The 19,373-nt window shown below is 49.8% G+C and overlaps 1 protein-coding gene across 1 annotated transcript in view; it reads right to left on the bottom strand.

The window, feature by feature from the left end:
• The window catches only part of MAST1 (microtubule associated serine/threonine kinase 1), a 92,277-nt gene extending 73,578 nt beyond the window's left edge, over positions 1 to 18,699 (bottom strand). Inside the window, exons 1-2 of the mRNA XM_048488372.1 lie at positions 18,473 to 18,699; positions 2,190 to 2,278 (exon numbers count right to left, since the gene is read on the bottom strand). Of these exons, the coding sequence (XP_048344329.1) occupies positions 2,190 to 2,278; positions 18,473 to 18,555 (172 nt within the window). The 5' untranslated portion in view covers positions 18,556 to 18,699. The remainder of the gene's footprint in view (positions 1 to 2,189; positions 2,279 to 18,472) is intronic.
• Positions 18,700 to 19,373: the final 674 nt, after the last annotated feature.

Below are 19,373 nucleotides of genomic sequence, written 5' to 3'. Positions count from 1 at the left end.
CCACAATAGGTTGGTTGATGATCAATTAGCTAATCACCCAGAGGAAAAGATGAGGAGTTACACAAATGACCACACAGATGGATAAAAAGATGGGAAGAGAAGAGAGTGGTTTTAATGTTATAACTGCTGAATGCGCAGATGGAAAGAAGGATGGCTGAGATGCACAGGCAAACAAAAAGACAGATCAGTGGAGAAAAGACAGATTGGATGAAGAATACATGAAGCTGCCCTCTGCCACACAGGGCCATCTGCCCATCAAAGTCAGGATCATCTGGTCAGTTTGGCAATGGTTCTCCAGAGTCTTGGGCAGAAGAAGAAGAAGACTTTGGATTTATATCCCCCCTTTCTCTCCCAGGCAGGAGACTCAAGAGGGGCTGACAATCTCCAACCTTGCCCTTCCCCTCACAACAAACACCCTGTGAGGTGGAGGTGGGAGCTGAGAGAGCTCCAAGATGCTTTGTGACTTAGCCCAAGGTCAGCCAGCTGGCGTGTGTGGGAGTGCACAGGCTAATCTGAATCCCCCAGATAAGCCTCCCACAACTCGGAAGTGACGGAAGCCAGGGAATCAGAACCAGTTCCTCCAAGATTGGGCCACCACGAGCTTTTTTAACCTCCTCGCTACGCCACATGCTCGTGGGAGATCTTTCACATCATCTAATGTCTGGTTCTTGCTACTAATGCGGTTCCCCATTTTGGATTTGACAATAAATAAATCATTTAATTTATTACATTCCAAATTCCCTTGAGGAAACTAATGGGGACTTCCCTAGATGTGTGCCTTATGCTGCTTTGTGCATTGAGATTGGCCAAACAACTCTAGAAACCTTGGCATGGATAAGGGCCATAAAATATTGGCTGCACATACATTTTCTAGTGGGATCCAATAGCTATATTCCCCTCTCTGCTATCAGATCCACTTTATTTCAAGAATGGTATACTTTGATCTTTAAGAAAGGTTGAAGCTATTGGTTTCCCCTTGGAATCACTCCCTTATGCTCACAAAGGGTGGAAGCCTTCAGACTGAGATTAAAGAATAGGTTCTTGGATCTTGATTTTTCATAATTTGACTCTTGCATGGGAACAACTTGTTCTCCGAGCTACATTATTAATCCCACGCGAGGCGTGGAGATTATAACAACATATCTTAGATCTGCTGATTAATCCCACCGCCAAGAGGAGGAGCCTTGGCTACTGCAAGATGTAATGTGCCGCCATCAGCTCTGCTGGAGGGAAAGGTTTAAAAAGAATATGGAGCAGTTCTAAAGAGAGTTTGTTCATGTGATCTGATTACGGTTGAAACATTTGACCATTCTCTGTTTGTATGCCCTAAATACAATAAGATACGCATGAAATACACGAATTCCATTTTCTTGCAATGTTCTCAGTGGCATGAGTGTTATAAGATACCCAATCTCCTGAACAGCTCTGATGTGCTCTTTTGTGAAACTGTTGCAAATTTTATACTGGAAATTAGTAATTTTAGCAATCTTAACTGTATTTCTTAACCTTGTTTTGTTTTAAAATTTTGTCCTCTTTTATATGCCAATAAAGGCTTGTGTTGTTAATGTCTGGTTCTTTCAATTGGAGATGCCGGGGACTGAGCCCAGGACCTTCCGGATGTCAAGTAGATGCTGTACCAATGACCACAACTCCTCCCCAGAAGTTGACTGGAAGATGGATGAACCTCGACAGGGCCAACTTGATTCTGGAGGAGCCCAGTGTGACGTGGCCTGGAGCTTGTCCATGATGGTGACTGGGTGTACAAGAACCCTGAAACTAGGACAGCAGGATTTCTCTTTGGATTTATGTGGTGGCACTGCCCCACTGTCGAAAACATAGATGTGAGTGACTAGCCTTGAAACATCCCTCAGTGTTCAAGCAATCTTGGGTCAGTTGTGGAGGAACTTCAACATTTCAAAAGGTAGGGGGAAATCAAGAATGGAGGACTTCTACTGGAGTGACCTGGTTAGGAATCAGAAAGGCCTACAAGTCCTGATTACTGGGACTGAGCGCCCGTGCTTTCTCAAAGGCAGTCTAACTGGCCACTAAGCCTTCTCTGAAGAACTTGAAGGCCACCCCTTGGACAGGGAAACAGAGGCAGGGCCCAAAACTACATGCAGTGTTGGCTGGGGCTCAATCAAGATGAGATGCTTGGAAGAAGAAGAAAACAGGTAAAGAGCTGAACTCACCGATATGACCGGGAAGTGGAGAATGAGGTCGTGGCAGCGTCGGCGACGTACTCGTCAGGATGAGAGACTTCCTGTTACTGGTTCGGCAGCTGTAAGGAAAGAGGGGAAAAGAAGATAGGCCTAAGTCAGGGGTCTACAAAGACACAGGAGTCCAGATTGCTCCTAATTGATCGGAGCTGGAAAGTCTGGCCGATCAATCTCTCTGCAGCGGAACCTGCTTTCCCATGTCAACATGGACTACTTCAAATCACAGCCAAAGATTTTGTTTGCCTTTTCTAATCCAGTTCCCCTCTGCCTCGGGCGTGACTCAAGGACCCAAACTGTCCAGCAGCAGAAAGTCTCAGCTTCTACTCAATCACCGGCCAGTTACCATACCAACCTGGCATAGCAGGGGGGAGGGGGGGTGCTCCTCAGGTACCCCTGCCCACTTGCCAACCTGAGAAGGACGATGTTGGCATTGCAGAGATGAGAAGCCGGTTCTCATGCTTTCATCCTGCTTGTCATGTCAGCACATTTTTAGCAGTACAGCCAAAGAAGAATATGTTCTCACTATGACACAATAGCCTTACTGAATACTTATTTTCAGCCACAAAGAAGACTCTTGATGTCACTGCCTCCCCGGTTATCTTAACCCAGATACTCCCTTCTGTAACTAACTTCTTTCGACCGCCTTACAGTGCACTCCATTGTTTCTCCAACAATCCACCTGGACACCCCCCCAGAGGTTGTCCTGACACCCCCAGAGGCGGATCTTTACCCAAACGGACCATTTTTGCCACCACCACTGACACCTTTCCGTCTTTGTTGCTGTGCCTACGAGTGCGACACCCACACCCACCCCTGGAACCAGAGACTGGCCGTTTGGCTCCAAACCCTGGATCTTCTTCACTTTGTGATCAGGTCGTATTACTCATATACCCGCGGTGGCGAACCTTTGGCACTCCAGATGTTAAGGACTACAATTCCCATCAGCCATGCTGGCAGGGGCTGATGGGAATTGTAGTCCATAACATCTGGAGTCCCAAAGGGTCGCCATCACTGAACTATGTTATTGTTTGTGGGACTTGTGTGGACTAAAGCCACAATGGCTACAGGGCAGAAGAGAACTGTAAAAGTTGACCAGATCCAACCTGCTACTCTGAAAGAGAATGGATCATGCACACATTCTGCCTCCCCAGCACCCTGGCTGGGGCTCTGGGAGTTCTCATGGTATGTTTTGCGCAGACACCAGAACTATGTGCGCCTCCACAGAAACCAAAAAGAAGCGAGGCCACAAACAGCCACCTTGGTGTAACCGTTGGGAGTATTGAATTAGGATTCAGGAGACCTGGGTTTCATTCCCCACTCTGACTGAGCTGCACTGACTGAAGGATTAATACTTCTTAAAATAAAAGAAGCTGTAGCTTTAAGAGATAAATGCTCTCCATTATGGTTGCTAGGCGCCCACAAAAAAACAGTGCCAGGCTTCAAGCCTTGTTTGCTATCAGTAAAAGGGAGGAGAGGGGCACAGCCTCTTGGCATGACTCACTCAAGCCTCCTCGCTTGCTACTGTTCAACAGCTGCCAGAAAAGCTAGTGTTGTGTAGTGGTTAGAGTTTCAGATTAGGATCTAGGAGTCCCAGGTTTGAATCACCACTCCACTGTGGAAGCTCACAGGCAATTCAGAGTTGGCGACACTGCCAAAGAGTGGTGGACTAGACACACAGGCCTTGTTAACATCTTATATTCTAACAGTGGTTGGACAAATCTTTGGATGCTTAAATCCAATGACTGGAGCTGTGAATGGCCAAGACAGATCTTTCTACAAACATGAAAAGGGACCCAGGTTTGTAGAAAAATGTGAAATCTAAACACCACACACACACACAGTGTAGTTAAAAAATGAAAATGATAAAAGGAGCATCTGTAGTTTTAAGCAACAGATCTACTCGGTGGCTATTGCTAGGCAACCACAGAATTTGGCTTCAGTTTCTGTGAGTAAAAGGCAGGGAAGGGGGGCAGAGCCCTTTCCAGGCCTAGTTTGGCCTTTGAGGGAGGACATGTTGAGGCCAGGCTTGACTAGGGTTGCCACCTCCAGGTTGGGAGATTCCTGGAGACTTTGTGGAGCAGTCTGAGAAGGACAGTATTTGAGAAGGGGAGAGGCCTCAGACAAATATAATGGCAGAGTCCACTCTCCAAAGCTAAGGTGACCAGCCGTCCCGCTTTTCGCGGGACACTCACGCTTTTGTGCAATGTGTCCCGCGGAGCTTTAAAATTGTCCCGATTAGGCAATGTGTTCCTGTGATGGCGTCGCCTCAGCGCTGCCATGCACTGCCACTCTGAAATTCCCTGTTCGAGTGGGGAGCGCCGCCGCAAAAGGCAGTGTGCTCCTGAGGGTGCGCGCCCCCCGCTTTTCAATAGTAAAAATTTGGTCACCTTATCCAAAGCAGGGGGGAAACCCTCTGTCATTTGGAATTCAACTGTAATTCCAGGGGATCTCCAGACCTCCCGTGAGGGCTCCCAATCCAGGCAGAAGCCTGACTCGCATTATTCGACTCTTTCACAGCAACCACCCAATCAAAGCCAGCATGGTTGAGCGGTTACAGTTTCACAGCAGAGTCTGGGAGAATCTGGTTCAACCCCCCTGTCTTGCTGTGGTAGCTCATTGAAGTCATTTCAGACCAGTCACACACTTTCAGCCTAACCTACCTCATAGGGTTGTTGTACGAGACTAATGAAAACAGCCATTTCCTCCAGGCGAACCATGGTAGCCAACTTCCAGGTGAAGGCCTCAGATCAGCCAGAATTACAACTGATCTCCAGATGACAGAGATCAATTTCCCTAGAGAAAATGGCTGTTTTGGAGGGTGGAGTTTCTGGCGTTATCTTGTGTTGAGGCTGCATCCTTCCCCAAAACCTGACCCCCCCCCCAGGCCCCCTCCCCCCCAAACCTCCAGAAATTTCCCAACCTGGAGCTGGCAACCTTCAGGGGAATTGATCTCTGGAGCTGAGTGATCTGTTATGGTTCCAGGAGAGCAGCTGCTGAGGGTGAGGAGCAAAGGCGTAGCTGGGCCAAACTGTGCCTGGTGCGCAGTCTATATTTTCTGCCCCCCATGGCCCCCCGCGCCGCCCCCCTTCCCACACTTCCCTTAGTTCCTTTCCTTTTCCTAGAACTTTTTCAGGCTGAAAAAAAGGCCTATTCACAGTTCAGGCTTAAAAATGGCCTGATGGGAACTATACTTCCCAGGAGACACTGTGAGCCCCAAGGTCTCCTGGGAACTGCAGTTCCTCAGGCCGTTTTTAGCCTGTACTGTGAACAGGCCTTTTTTTTTCAGCTTGAAAAAGTTCTAGGAAAGGAACTAGAAGTGTTGAATGAGGTGGAAAGGTGCGTGGGGAGAATGAAGGGCAGGAATACCTGGGGAGGGGTGGCACCCCGTGACCCAAAATTGTGCGCCCGGTGCGTGGTGCACCCCCCCCCTGGTGGCCCCGCCTCTGGTGGGGAGAGAACACAGGTGGGAACCCAGCAGGTGATGGGGACAGAAAGAGAGTGAGGGGGTGGGAGGGGCAGAAAGAGGAAGTGACAGGATTGGAGGAAAGAGTAAGAAAAGGGGTGGAAGGAGAAAGAAAGAGTGAGGGACTAAGGCACCTTCCGCATCTACAGAATAATGCACTTTCAATCCACTTTCAATGTCCTTTGCAGCTGGATTTTACTGTGCAGAATAGCAAAATCCACTTGCAAACAATTGAGAAAGTGGACTGAAAGTGCATTATTCTGCATGTGTGGAAGGGGCCTAAGAGAAATAGGGGGAGAGGGGAGGAAGCTAAAGGAAGGGGGTGAATGGGACAGCTGCTCCCACAAGTTTCTTGCAGGTCCCCATTTGTTTAAATATTACAACTGTAAAAGACAGAAACATATTTGCCCAAGTGTGCCTTAGAGCCAGCGTGGTGTAGTGGTTAAGAGCAGGAGCATTCTAATCTGGAGAACCGGGTTTGATTCCCCGCTCTGCCACTTCAACTGTGGAGGCTTATCTGGGAAACCAGATTAGCTTGTACACTCCAACACAAGACAGCTGGGTGACCTTGGGCTAGTTGCAGTTCTTCAGAGCTCTCTCAGCCCCACCTACCTCACAGGGTGTTTTTGGGGGGGGGGGGAAGGGAAAGGAGACTGTAAGTCCCTTTAAGTCTCCTTGTAGGAGAGAAAGGGGGGGGGTATAAATCCAAACTCTTCTTCTTCCTCTAAATGCAAGGCAAAATGTCTTGTGAACTAATTAAAAAATCAATGCATATGTCTGGCTCTCATAGATGCGGGTAGATATGAAATTGTGAATTAGAAAAAGACAGAGGGGAGCTGAATAAAATTTTCTTAGATCAGGGAGTGGAGGATTTCATCTCCTGCATCCTCATTCTCACTCCGCATGATTAACATAAATATTATGCAAAATAAACAACTACGGGCAATTTTTGCTTGATTTGCATAATTTATGCACGCCACAGAATCCAGCCTTTCTAGGGATGGAATTGTTTTAAAGTGGGAAGCGCTTGCTATCCCAAACTATAGCCCCGTGGTGGCGAACCTTTGGCACTCCAGATGTTATGGACTACAATTCCCATCAGCCCCTGCCAGCATGGCCAATTGGCCATGCTGGCAGGGGCTGATGGGAATTGTAGTCCATAACATCTGGAGTTCCATAGGTTCGCCACCACTGCAAGTATAGCCTGAACGTTACTTTATTTTCAACGCTGATGCTGCTCTCGTTTTGTCAGCCTTCGATGCGCCATGCTTTCTTGGACTTGGATCTCACCTGTGCCACCTATGTCTTGCCATGTGCTCCGAAATCAGACCTATTAGAAGCGTCAGCCTCCAAATGTGCCCTGAGAGAGCAGCAGTGGCGTAGGAGGTTAAGAGCTTGTGTATCTAATCTGGAGGAACCGGGTTTGATTCCCTGCTCTGCCGCCTGAGCTGTGGAGGCTTATCTGGGGAATTCAGATTAGCCTGGGCACTCCCACACACGCCAGCTGGGTGACCTGGGGCTAGTCACAGCTTCTCGGAGCTCTCTCAGCCCCACCCACCTCAGAGGGTGTTTGTTGTGAGGGGGGAAGGGCAAGGAGATTGTCAGCCCCTTTGAGTCTCCTGCAGGAGAGAAAGGGGGGATATAAATCCAAACTCTTCTTCTTCTTCTAGTGATCCCTTGGAATCACGACTTATCTCCAGCCAACAGAGATCAGTCCCTCTGGAGAAAATGGCTGCTCTGGACAGTGAGCTCTATGGCATTATACGCCCCAAAGTCCCCAAGCCCACCTAACCCAGGATCTTCCCCAAAGGCGTCAGGAATGTCCTAACCCAGAGTTGGCAACCCTAATTGGGCTGTTTCTGTGTATAAATGGTCTCGTTGCTTCAGGTAAGGCCTCAGTTGCCATTGGAGGCCTACCCATTTTGCCATAATTTGCCCCCCACATAGAAGGCATGCAGGACGACAAGAGAACCAGCATGGTGTAGTGGTTAAGAGCAGGCGGATTCTAATCTAGAGAACCGGGTTTGATTCCCCGCTCCTCCAACAGATGTGTTTCCGCACTCCTACATTCCTGCTGGATGACCTTGGGCTAGTCACAGTTATCTCAGAACTCTCTCAGCCCCACTGATCTCACAAGGTGTCTGGTGTGGGGAGAGGAAGGGAAAGGAGCTTGTAAGCCCCCTTGAGTCTCCTTACAGGAGAGAAAGTTGGGGTATAAATCCAAACCCCTAACCCCCATGTGACCCCTATGGCATATGCCTGGGGTGTGGTGCCCCCCTGTCCCATGGCGGCTACGCCACTGCAACTTACAGTATTCTTCTCTCCTTCGTTTTATCCTCACAACAGCCCTGTGAGGTAAGTTAGACTGAGAGAATGTGACTGACCCACGCTCCCCCAGTGAGTTCCCATGGCTTGCGTGGGTCTTCGAACCTGGGCCTCCCAGATCCTAGCCTGACACTGTCTCAACCACTAGATCACATTGACAAAAAATCCCCATAAAGAGAAGTGTACAGTGGTGACAGGAGAGGCATTCAAACTGGGTGTTAGATCTGGCTCATGTTACTTACACAAAAATAACCATAAAATGTAGCACAGAGGTGTCCAACGCTGGCATTTCAGATGTTCATGGACTACAATTCCCATCACCCCCTGTCAGCAATGGCCAATTGGCTGATGGGAACTGTAGTCCATGAATATCTGAAGCGCCACCAGAGTTGGACACCCCTGATGTAGTGTTTGCGATTCCCAGGGGTAGAAGTGCCATTTTCCATTTGCATGAATATTCTGAGTCCTTGTCAACAGTGCGTTTCCTTCCCTTCTTGTGACTTCCGAAGTGACACTTTAGATCAGAGACAGATCCATAACCTCCCCCCACCCCCCACCCCATCCTAGTGTCCGGAATGGCCTGGTGCATCAATGAAAGAAAAACTTTAAAAATCAAACTATTGCAAGCTGTCATTAGCAGCCTTTGTTCTTAGGGCTGGTCCATGAAGATACTGCACCATCTAAGAGGCACACTCTGGGATCCTTTGCTGTGGTCTCTGCAGGATCTCGGACAAAAAAACGAGCGGGTCCCATTTCTCGCACTGTGCTAAAGTGCTTCACTAAAACCCTTATATCTACTTGACTGGCCCATGCAGAGCGGCTGATTCAGAAGAAGGCAGTTTCATGCGTGCAAATTGAAAAAAAAGGAACTATGAACAGTCCAAGATGGATTTTTTAAAAAACCCAAAACCTGGTGCCTAAGAGTAGGGGTTTTGCCTTTAACTCATAGTTCATGTGCTGGAATCTTTCCTCTCCATGCTGGATATACTGTGACCAGCAGTGGCGTTCCTGCCTAGGGACAGGGGGTACCCTATGTCCCCGGGCGCCCCCTTTTGTGAGAGATGATGCTGACATTTGTTTGGTAAATGTTTTGCTGGGGGTGATTTGTGAGAGATTGACATGCTTAATACCCACTTGCACTGGCTTGGAGTTGTTTCTCAGGCTAACAACCTACCTCATAGGATTGTTGTGATTAGGAAATTAGGAAAAGAGTTGGTGGGGAGAGAGCCATGTATGTTTTGATGGGAGTGGGAGGTGTTTTGTGAGCTGGTACAAAAAAATCATTGTTTGGTCATGGTGGGGGAGGGTGGCCGCCCATACGCCAGGCGGGGGGGGGGGGCGCCAAACTCAGGTTTTGTCCCTGGGTGCCAGATTGCCTAGGTACGCCCCTGGTGACCAGAGTTTGTACTTCACAGCCACTGGGCTGAAATGGTAGGCTATTGCAGCTGAATCTCCAGCCAGAATGCAGTGCTATGTTCATGTTGCGGGACCTGCTCCAGTGTGACCCCCTTTCTATATTGCACAGTGAAAACCTGGGTGACATAGTAGAGGCCTGTGTCACTGCTCCTTACCACATCGGTACTGCCATAATTTCTAGCCAGGGTAATATGGATGTGGGCTGGAACCACATCCAAGATCTTCCCCATGTGACCCACAGCTTCTGACATTTCTGGCATCACATTTCCGGCGTCACGTGTATTCTTCATGGTGATGATAATCTCAAAACAAGGCCCTGAACACTGATAGTCTGTAACTTTCTATTCAGACGACACACTAAAGCATGCCTTATTTTATTTTGTTTGTTATTTATTGTCGGCCTTGCTCACAGACATTCAATAACCAATAACCACAGACATTCAATAACCAATGTATTAGGAATGTAGTAGTCTGGAGCCACCAGAAACCACTGAAGAACAGCATAAGGGTTCGAAGAGGAGGAGGAGGAGGAGATTTCCTTTCCCTGCCCTGCAGGGACGTAGGTATAAATTTTTTATGGGGGGGTTCGGGGGTGGGTCCAAACCCCCACCTGCCCCTAGGGCATGGCCACGCCTCCCCAAGCCCCGCCCCTGGCCTAGCGCTTATAAAAGCAGCTGTCCGAGGTCGGGGATGACAGACTCCCCTGCCCTGCCGTCCCCTGCCCCTCCCCTCTGGGCAGAGGCATAGAGGGAAAATGGAGCCTGGTGCAAAATCTGTTTTGCACCCCCCCCATTGGGCAGCCACTGTGATGCTGGAATCCACCCCCAAACAGCATCACTTTCAATGGTGTTTAAACTAGGGAGCCCAGATTCTCCTTTGAAATCCATCTTAAAGGGAGAATCTGGGGTCCCCAGTTAAAACAACATTGAAAGTGATGCTGTTTGGGGGTGGATTCTCCCCCACCCTTAAACAGCATCACTTTCAATGTTTAAACTGGGGACCTCAGATTCTCCCTTTAAATCCATGCCGAAGGAAGTGGATTTAAAAGGAGAATCTGGGGAAATTTGGCGGGTACCTGCTGTCAGGGGTGCAATTGTTAAGCTAGCAGCACCAAACTTTCAGGGTATCTTTAGGAGACTCTCCTGATGATACCACCCAGGTTTGGTGAGGTTTGGTTCAGGGGGTCCAAAGTTATGGACCCTCAAATGTGTAGCCCTCATCTTCTATTGGCTCCCATTGGAAACAATGGGGGATGGGGCACCCTCTTTGGGAGTCCTTAACTTTGGACTCCCTGAACCAAACCTCACCAAACCTGGTTGATATCATCAGGAGTGTCTCCCAACAAATCCCTGAAATTGTAGTGCTGCTAGCCTAAAAATTGTGCCCCCTGCAGGCCAAAAACTGAAAAAACACTAAAAATACAAAAAAACACAAACGGAGGCAGAGCTTCGGACATGTAATGGGGGGTTGGACCCGGGAACCCCCCCTTACCTACATCCTTGGTCAAGATGAGAGGTGAACGGAGGTGGTTTGCCATCTGCATAGAAATGCTGGGCCTGGTGGTCTCCCATCCAAGTACTAACCAGGAACAGCCCAGTTTATCTTCTGAGTTATGATGAGATTGAACTAGCCTGGGCCACTAGATCAGGGCTTTGATCACATACACTACAAATATTATGCCAGAGTTTCTCGAACTGCTTGAAATGGGACCTACTTCTAGGTTGCTGCATGTTTTCTGACGTGCTTGTGCTGTACTTTTTGCACCTGCTTGCCGGTGGAGGCTGAAGGAGTGGCCCAGCAGGGCCGCAGCAGGGCACCCCTCGGCCCCACCCTGCCAGGCTGCTGGGACCGCCACCGGCTCAGCTAAGTGGGGAGCGGGGGCCATAGCTCCATGGGGTGCGGGGGGGTGCAGGGCCACCATTTTGCCCCGGGTGCCACTTTCCCACGCTGCGCCTCTGCAGAAACCCATCAGCTGCCATAACCTCCATCTCATAAGAACAAGGCTGCCAGGAGATGGGTGGAGATCCCCTGCTAAGACATGTGATCTCCGGGCAACAGAGATTAGTTCAGCTGTAGAACGTGGACACTTTGGGAGGTGGGGGCTATGGCATTATACCCCACTGAGGCCGTCAGCTCTCCAAATCTCAAGATCCACCCCAAAAATCTCCAGGTATTTCTCATCCTGGAGTTGGCATACAAATAGGGCAATGTGTGGATTTCCCACACAGGTAAAGTGTCAATTCATGCAAACCGAACCCTGCCTTTTTGTGAGTTCTGGTTTGCAAGGAGAGGAATCGGATGTGTTTGGAAAATCCACATGTTGCCCAGTTCAGGCAAGAAGGTGACCTGCACATATCAGGTTCATCACAGCAACCTACGAGCTTCTGATATGCATAGATGGCAGGCTACCAGATTTCTGATATGCATAGATGGCAGGCTACCAGTGAACAGAATAGGATGTGACTGTCACGTCTACAGACAGCTCAATTAAACTAGGGAATCACAAACTCCCACCTATTGACTGAGCCATCAGGACGTGGAAGCCGTGACTGAGGTTCATGCCAGTCAGGCAAACATAAGATTATTGTGGATTTCTTTAGCCATCCGGCTGACAAAAATGCCACTCAGATCCAAAATAACTTTAACATGCACCACCAATGTTGGGTGTGGGGGGGACAGTTCACTGTTCCAGAAAGCCAGACAGGTTTTTATCTACTTACTTAATTTTTAGCCTACTTTTCTCCCCAATGGGACCCCGAAGCAGATTACATCTTTCTTCACGCCTCCACTTTATCCTCACAACAACCCTGCGAGGTGGGTTAGGCTGGGAGAATGTGACCGGCCTAAGGTCATCCAATAAGCCTCCACGGCAGGAGTGGGGAGGGGGGATTTCGAACCCAGGTCTCCCAGATACTGGTCCAACGCTCTTAAACGCCGCCCCACACTGGTAATTTGAAGAGCCACACGACAGCTGGGGCCAGTTTCAATGGGCCCAACAGAACTAAACTGGCCCACCCTTCGAACTCCCAGATGAGCCCTGCGCCTTCAAGATCCACTTAAGTATTTCTCATTGTGGAGTTGGCATAAAAACAGGGCACTGTTGTCAGCACCAGAGAAGGAATACCAAATATTCTTCTGTTATGCACAGGACACAGACAAAGGCAAACTGAGTCATTCCCGGATGACATGGTGTCGTGAAGAACCAATAGCATATTTATGGATTGGTTCACAGAAGGAGGAGGAGGAGTTGTTTGGATTTATACCCCACCTCTCTCTCCTGTAAAGAGATTCAAGGCAGCTGACAAGCTCCTTTCCCTTCCTCTCCCCACAACAGACACCTTGAGGAGCAGTGGGGTAGTGGTTAAGAGCAGGTGCATTCTAATCTGGAGGAACCGGGTTTGATTCCCCGCTCTGCCGCCTGAGCTGTGGAGGCTTATCTGGGGAATTCAGATTAGCCTGTGCACTCCCACACATGCTGGCTGGGTGACCTTGGGCGAGTCACTGTTCTTCTGAGCTCTCTCAGCCCCACCCACCTCATAGGGTATTTGTTGAGGGGGGGGGAGGAGAAGGAGATTGTAAGCCCCTTTGAGTCTCCTACAGGAGAGAAAGGGGGATATAAATCCAAAATTCTTCTTCTCCTCTTGAATGCTTAGTTTCTCATGACTTGTGTCTGTCTCCATTGTGTTTGCAAGAGATGCAGCATGGAAAGGGTTTATTCACACCCATCAGTGGGTGCAGTCCCGAGCTTACAAAAGGGAGATGGAGAGACAGTGAAAGGGGGGGATCTACCTAGGCCCCCAGAGCCCCCCTGATAAAAACCTCTGTGACCAAGTTGCTTGTCCAAAGAGCAGCTCTCAGTGAGGATTCAATCGCAGCCAGATTGCACCCTTTTGTAGTGCACTGTTGCTTGGCAGTATCCTTACAACTCGCAGTGCAAATTAAAATTCCTACAAAGCACAAACTGAAAAAGGGGGGGGGGATGTTGTGGGGTTTCCGGGCTGTATGGCCGTGTTCCAGTCGTCTCCTGACGTTTCATCTGCATCTGTGGCTGGCATCCTCAGAGGATTCTCTGAAGATGCCAGCCGCAGATGCAGGCGAAACGTTTTCCGGGCTATGTGGCCGTGGTCTGGTGCCGTGGAGAACCAGACATCTACCATGATGAGCAGCAGCAGTGGCGTAGTGGTTAAGAGCACTCTTAATCTGGGGAACCGGGTTTGATTCCCCGCTCTGCCACTTCAGCTGTGGAGGCTTACCTGGTGAACCAGATTAGTTTGTGCACTCCAACACATGCCTGCTGGGTGACCTTGGGCTAGTCACAGTTCTTCGGAGCTCTCTCAGCCCCACCAACCTCACAGGGTGTTTGTTGTGAGGCAGGAAGGGAAAGGAGTTTGTAAGCCCTTTTGAGTTTCCTTGCAGGAGAGAAAGAGGGGATATGAATCCATCCTCCTCCTTCTGTGGCCAGCTCCACCCACCAAAGGGGCCTCCCATCAATCAAAGATGCTCGTTCAGTGGGGCACAAGATGGGGCCTTTTTAGTGGCAGCCCCACCATTATGGAACTACCTCCCCAGGGAGGTGCGCTTGGCACCTTTAGTTAGGAGGCAGATATACACAGTTTTATTCGGAGCTGCGTTTGATTACAGAGGTCCTAATTTGTGATTTAAATTTTTCTAAATGTTGGTTTCACACGCTTTTATGTTCTCTTATTCTGTATATTTCATTCACGTTTGAAGCCACCTTGAGCTCTGTAGGGATGAAAGGTGGCTAATAAACATAGTAAACATAGGAGCAGCAGTGGCGTAGGAGGTTAAGAACTCGTGTATCTAATCTGGAGGAACCAGGTTTGATTCCCGGCTCTGCCGCCTGAGCTGTGGAGGCTTATCTGGGGAATTCAGGTTAGCCTGTACACTCCCACACACGCCAGCTGGGTGACCTTGGGCTAGTCACAGCTTCTCGGAGCTCTCTCAGCCCCACCCACCTCACAGGGTGTTTGTTGTGAGGGAGGAAGGGCAAGGAGATTGTCAGCCCCTTTGAGTCTCCTGCAGGAGAGAAAGGGGGGATATAAATCCAAACTCCTCCTCCTCCTCCTCCTCCTCCTCCTCTTCTTCTTCTTCTTCTTCTTCAACAACAAATAGATAAAGATTGCTCAGTTTGTACAAGCAATTCAGGATGGATGGCACTCTGCACCAGAACTTTGAGGGAGAGAGAGCCCATTTATGAACCAGGTTCTGTGACCAGAAGCAATGCAAAAAGGTCATGAATCCCAAGGCAGCTTCTGCCATTAGAAACCTCTTCCCAGGTGTGGGTTCTTAAAAACACTGCCTGCAACATGCGCCCACCTCGCTGAACTGAACGCTGACCTTGTACTGAGAAGGAACAAAGGTCATGCCCCACTTTTGAACCACCAGCTGCCGGCAGACGGCATTCGGTCTGTCCGTGATGGGTATTATTAGAGAATAAGGCATAATGGACATCATTCTAATCAAGGGCCATTATAGCACACTACAGGCAAAAATAATTCAGGGACAAGGAGCCCTGTACGGCGACCTGTATAAATTATGCAAATTAAATCCATTTGCAGACTTTCTCCTGTTTTGCATAATTTATTCTGCACCGTACATTATTTTATGCTCTGCTAACCACAGGGAGGGGCAAGAAGCAAGGAATGAGTCTGACGTCACGCTTTTTGACTGTCAGGGACCAGTAAGTCCTCCCGCGCCAGAAATGTACTGTGAATTTCCCTGCAAGTTTTAGGCATATCTGTGCAGTCATATGGGTTAAAAAAACCTTGCTTAACGAAAGAGCTCTTCCAAAATTCTGCACCCAGCACTACAGTCTGCATGCATTCTTCATGTGCACAGGATGGGAATATTACCACAGCATCCGTGCACAGTCAAGCTCTGTCGGAGCCAGGTCGCCTGCTACAGGGGAAGCAACCACAGGCTGGAAGAAACGCACGTGATTACTACCAACATTAAATACCTGATTACAAGCACAACTGCCTTTGTGTGAATGTGTTGGGTATAGATAATTTTGGCTCCCTGGCACACACATTTGCGCATTCTCTGTACCTGCATGTAGTTGATGTAAACATTGTGATTTATGTCTTGTCGAAGGCTTTCACAGCCGGATTCAACTGGTTCTGGTGGGTTTTCCGGGCTATGTGGCCGTGGTCTGGTGGAGCTCGTGAGATCCACCAGACCACGGCCACATAGCCCGGAAAACCCACCAGAACCAATTGTGATTTATGTTTATGCACATTTATTTATTTATTTATTTATTTATTTATTTATTTATTTATTTATTTATTTATTTATTTATTTATTTTTGAGGTTTTTATACCGCCCTATCCTCGAAGGGCTCTTGTCTTCTTATACATGCGCATGTCTTCTTATACAGGCGCATGAAAATGTCTTCTTATACAGGCGCATGAAAATGCCAATGATGATGCAGCCCTGAAGCAGAAGTGAAACAGAAGGAATTCCACATTCTTTGCCACGCATATCCACAAAACACAAATAAAAAACAGTGTACTCCTTTGAACATTCATGAAGCTTCAAGACATTTGCAGGAGACCAGCCCGAGGTCTGACTGGGAATTCTGGAACTCAGATCTGTTAGGATCTCAATCCAGCATAGCGTAGCGGTTAGAGTGTAACACAAGGATCTAGGACACATGTGGCCAACCTATGGCCATGCTGGCAGGGGCTGATGGGAATTGCAGTCCATGAACATCTGGAGCACCATAGGTTGGCCACCCCTGATCTCAGAGATCCAAGTCTGAATCTCTGTTCTACCATGGAAGCTTGACGGGGTCACCTTGGGCCAGTCACACGTTCTTAGCCTAACCTACCTCACAGGGTTGTTTTGAGAAGATAAAACAGAGGGGAGGAGGAGAAGGAAAGCCGTTTTAGGTCCCCATGGGGGAAAAGGTGCCCAATTGACTAAATTGTCAGTGAAGTAAATTAAGTGTGGCCTAATGAACCAGGTAAGAACATTTCACAAGGGATAGTTTATGGGATGTAACTTAAAACAAGTGTGACCAAAGATCTTCCACATGGACAAAATGTGCATGGATTTGTGAGATGTTCAGAAAAAGGGGAGACTCCTGCCCACAGGGCTGAGCTAACCCGGTCACAAAAGTCCCATTCTGGTTCAGCGTTATGGCCAAGCTCAACATGGATGGGGCAGCCATGTTTGTTTATTCGTATTGACTTTTGTTCAGGTATACACCCCCAGACCCGTCTCTCTTTTCACAGTGAAGCGATTCCTCCTAAAGCGCTTCAGAAAAACCACGGCCAACAGTGGGAAAGTAGTAGGTTTCCTGAAAACAAGTCGCGAGATCCACGCTCTTAAAAGACTCCCTATATTCTCCGCTCTGCCACAAAAATCACCTGAATGCCAAGGCGCCAGAGATCCTAATCTTCCTCAGAGGGTTGCTGTGTGGATAAAATGGAGGACCCCTCTAATCTGAGCCCCTGGGAGGGAGGAAGGGAGGGACGGTTAAAATGGAGGGGACGACAAACACACATTTCCCGTCGATGGAGAAACAGGGCCAAAACAGCCCCGTTCTTAGTTTCCCTCCACTGTTGGCTCAGCAATTGCCCTTCTCTGTTAGGAACATTCTCGGGGTTTTTGAAGAGAGCCTGCTGTAAATCCGCACATGTCGTGGTGTCTTCCAGCGAGGAAAATTCAATGCACAATCCTTGAAAAAGACCTGCACCGACCCGTGCCTCATACACACGACCCTTCTCATATGAACCGCTCTCTTCCCTTCACTTTACATCTACCACTATTCAAAGTCAAGGACTGGGGGTGTACACGGGAACATTGCGAACCACACAGCTGAGCCGAACCTCTCAAACTGAGCCAACCCAAACAGTCTTTTTGACGAGCCTACCTGCCAGGGAGAGCTGATTTTCCAACGGCCAGCTCTGCCCCCCCCCCCCTCTCTGGGCATGTCTTTTAGCCTGACTTTGAAATGCAGATGAGCTGGGAAGGCTGGGAAAGGAAAGACGTGTCGGGCTGGGAGGGCTTCAGACATTAGGAACATGGCAGGAATGGCTGGGAGGGAGCTGACCAAGGAGGCGGCTGGGACCGGTTATGCGCGGAGCAGCCGTTTACTGCAACGCTGTAGGATTCCTTGTGTTCTCTGGTTTTCATTCACTTGCCTCCTTGGCTAGAAAAAAGATATCCAGTGCAAGCCCGGAGGTTTAAGCTCGCAGGCGTGCCAACGACTCAACGGCTGCGTGCATCGCCCGGGCACAAAACAGAGCACCACAACCTGATAGCCCATTTCCAGGGTGCATGCAGCCCGGTCCGCCAGGCTCCCTTTGGTCCAGCCCACGGGCATCTCTGTCCTTCTAGAGTCCAGCCTCCATCCGCAGTCTCCCACCTCTGGGTCTGCATTCACTAACATGCAGCCATGCGCTCGCTCCTCCGCATCCTATGCGCCCGGTCCCCATCCGATGCTCACTCTCCATGCTCTCCGCTCAACCGCCTGCCTGTCCCTCCAGCGCAGCTGCTGCCTTGTCAGTCAAAGGCTGGGCGAAAGAACAGCCCCAGAGGGAGGGGCTCCCCCCCTCCCAGCAGCAGCATCCAAACCCAAGGACCAGCCGGAGCCTCAGCCGGGTACCACTTTCTCCCTAGACAGCCATTGCTCCTGTTTGTTTCCATGGCACCCTCCGCTGCCCGTGAATCTTTCTCCCCTTCCCCCAACTGCGCCACAACCCTTCCAGCCGCTGCAAACAGCCCCCCCTCCAGACACCTCCCCCCCCCAGAGATTCTGAGTCGCCAGCCCACAACTGGGGAGGATCACGCCTCGGTCTTGCAGCCCCCCCAGGCACACGAGAACCCTTTTGCCACGTATCCATCAGGAGGGAGAAAGCAGGGTTGGGGTGGGAGGAAGGATGGATGGATGGATGGAGGCGAGGGAAGGCAAGGAGGAAAAGAGGCAGGCAGGAGGGACGAGGGGCGAAGAATGGAGTAGGGGAGGGGCCAGAGAGGGACAGGGAAGGAGAGAAGATGGAGGCAGAGATGCTCCCCGTCTTGGTACCTTTTGGTGCGACGAAACATGCTGCAGTCAAGGAAATCGGGCATAGAGAAATTGGAGAGCGCCGTCCACAGGGACTCAGACATTATCCCCCTGGGGGGTCATGGTGGCGACCAAGGGGGTTGCCGCAGGCTGCCAAAGCCCCTCCTTGGGAAAAGGTGTATGTGACTGGGGGGGGGGGGAGGTGGGAGAGAATGGGAGATCTGCGGTGATCCTTCCCTTTTGGAGAAGAAAGGAGGACTGGAGTGGAGGGGAGAGAGAGAGAGAGAGAGAGAGAGAGAGAGAGAGAGAGACGGAGAAAGGCAGAGCAGGGAGGGGGGAGGCGGGAGGGGGCGGCGCTGTCCCTGGGCCAGGGCGTGCGCCAACGCAAGTCAGGAATACCACCGCGCCGCTCAGCGGGAGCGCATTTGTGTTTCAAAAAGGCTGGGCGCATACACCTGTGGGCGCTGGCTGCACACGGGCGTGTGTGTGTATGGCTGTGTATATACAAATACATGTGCAAGCACACCATTTCCTGAGGCCAGACCGTGTGCTGTTGATGTCAACAGGGTGCCTGCTTCCTAGGAGGATGCAGTGCTATGCGCAAGGTTGCCAACTCCAGGTGGGAGATTCCTGGAGGTTTGGAGGTGCAATCAGAGGAGGGGAGGAAACTCAGCGGGGAATTCGCCCTCCCAAAGCTGCCCCAAATTAAATGGCGAGGCCGTGGTCCCCTACTAGGGGCGGCTTGAATAGCCTTAATCTCCATTTTATCCTCACAACAACCCTGCAAGGTAGGTTAAGCTGACTGCGACCAGACCAAGTTCACACAACAAGCTTCCAAGGTATGAATGGGGGATAACGGAAACAAGACACATGACCCAATTGCTACGAGCAATGTGAAGGGAAGCTGCGCACTCGTGGCATT

Source organism: Sphaerodactylus townsendi, linkage group LG03 (genome assembly GCF_021028975.2).
Source record: "Sphaerodactylus townsendi isolate TG3544 linkage group LG03, MPM_Stown_v2.3, whole genome shotgun sequence".
NCBI classification, from domain to species: Eukaryota; Metazoa; Chordata; class Lepidosauria; order Squamata; family Sphaerodactylidae; genus Sphaerodactylus; species Sphaerodactylus townsendi.
This window is presented reverse-complemented; position numbering and strand designations above follow the sequence as displayed.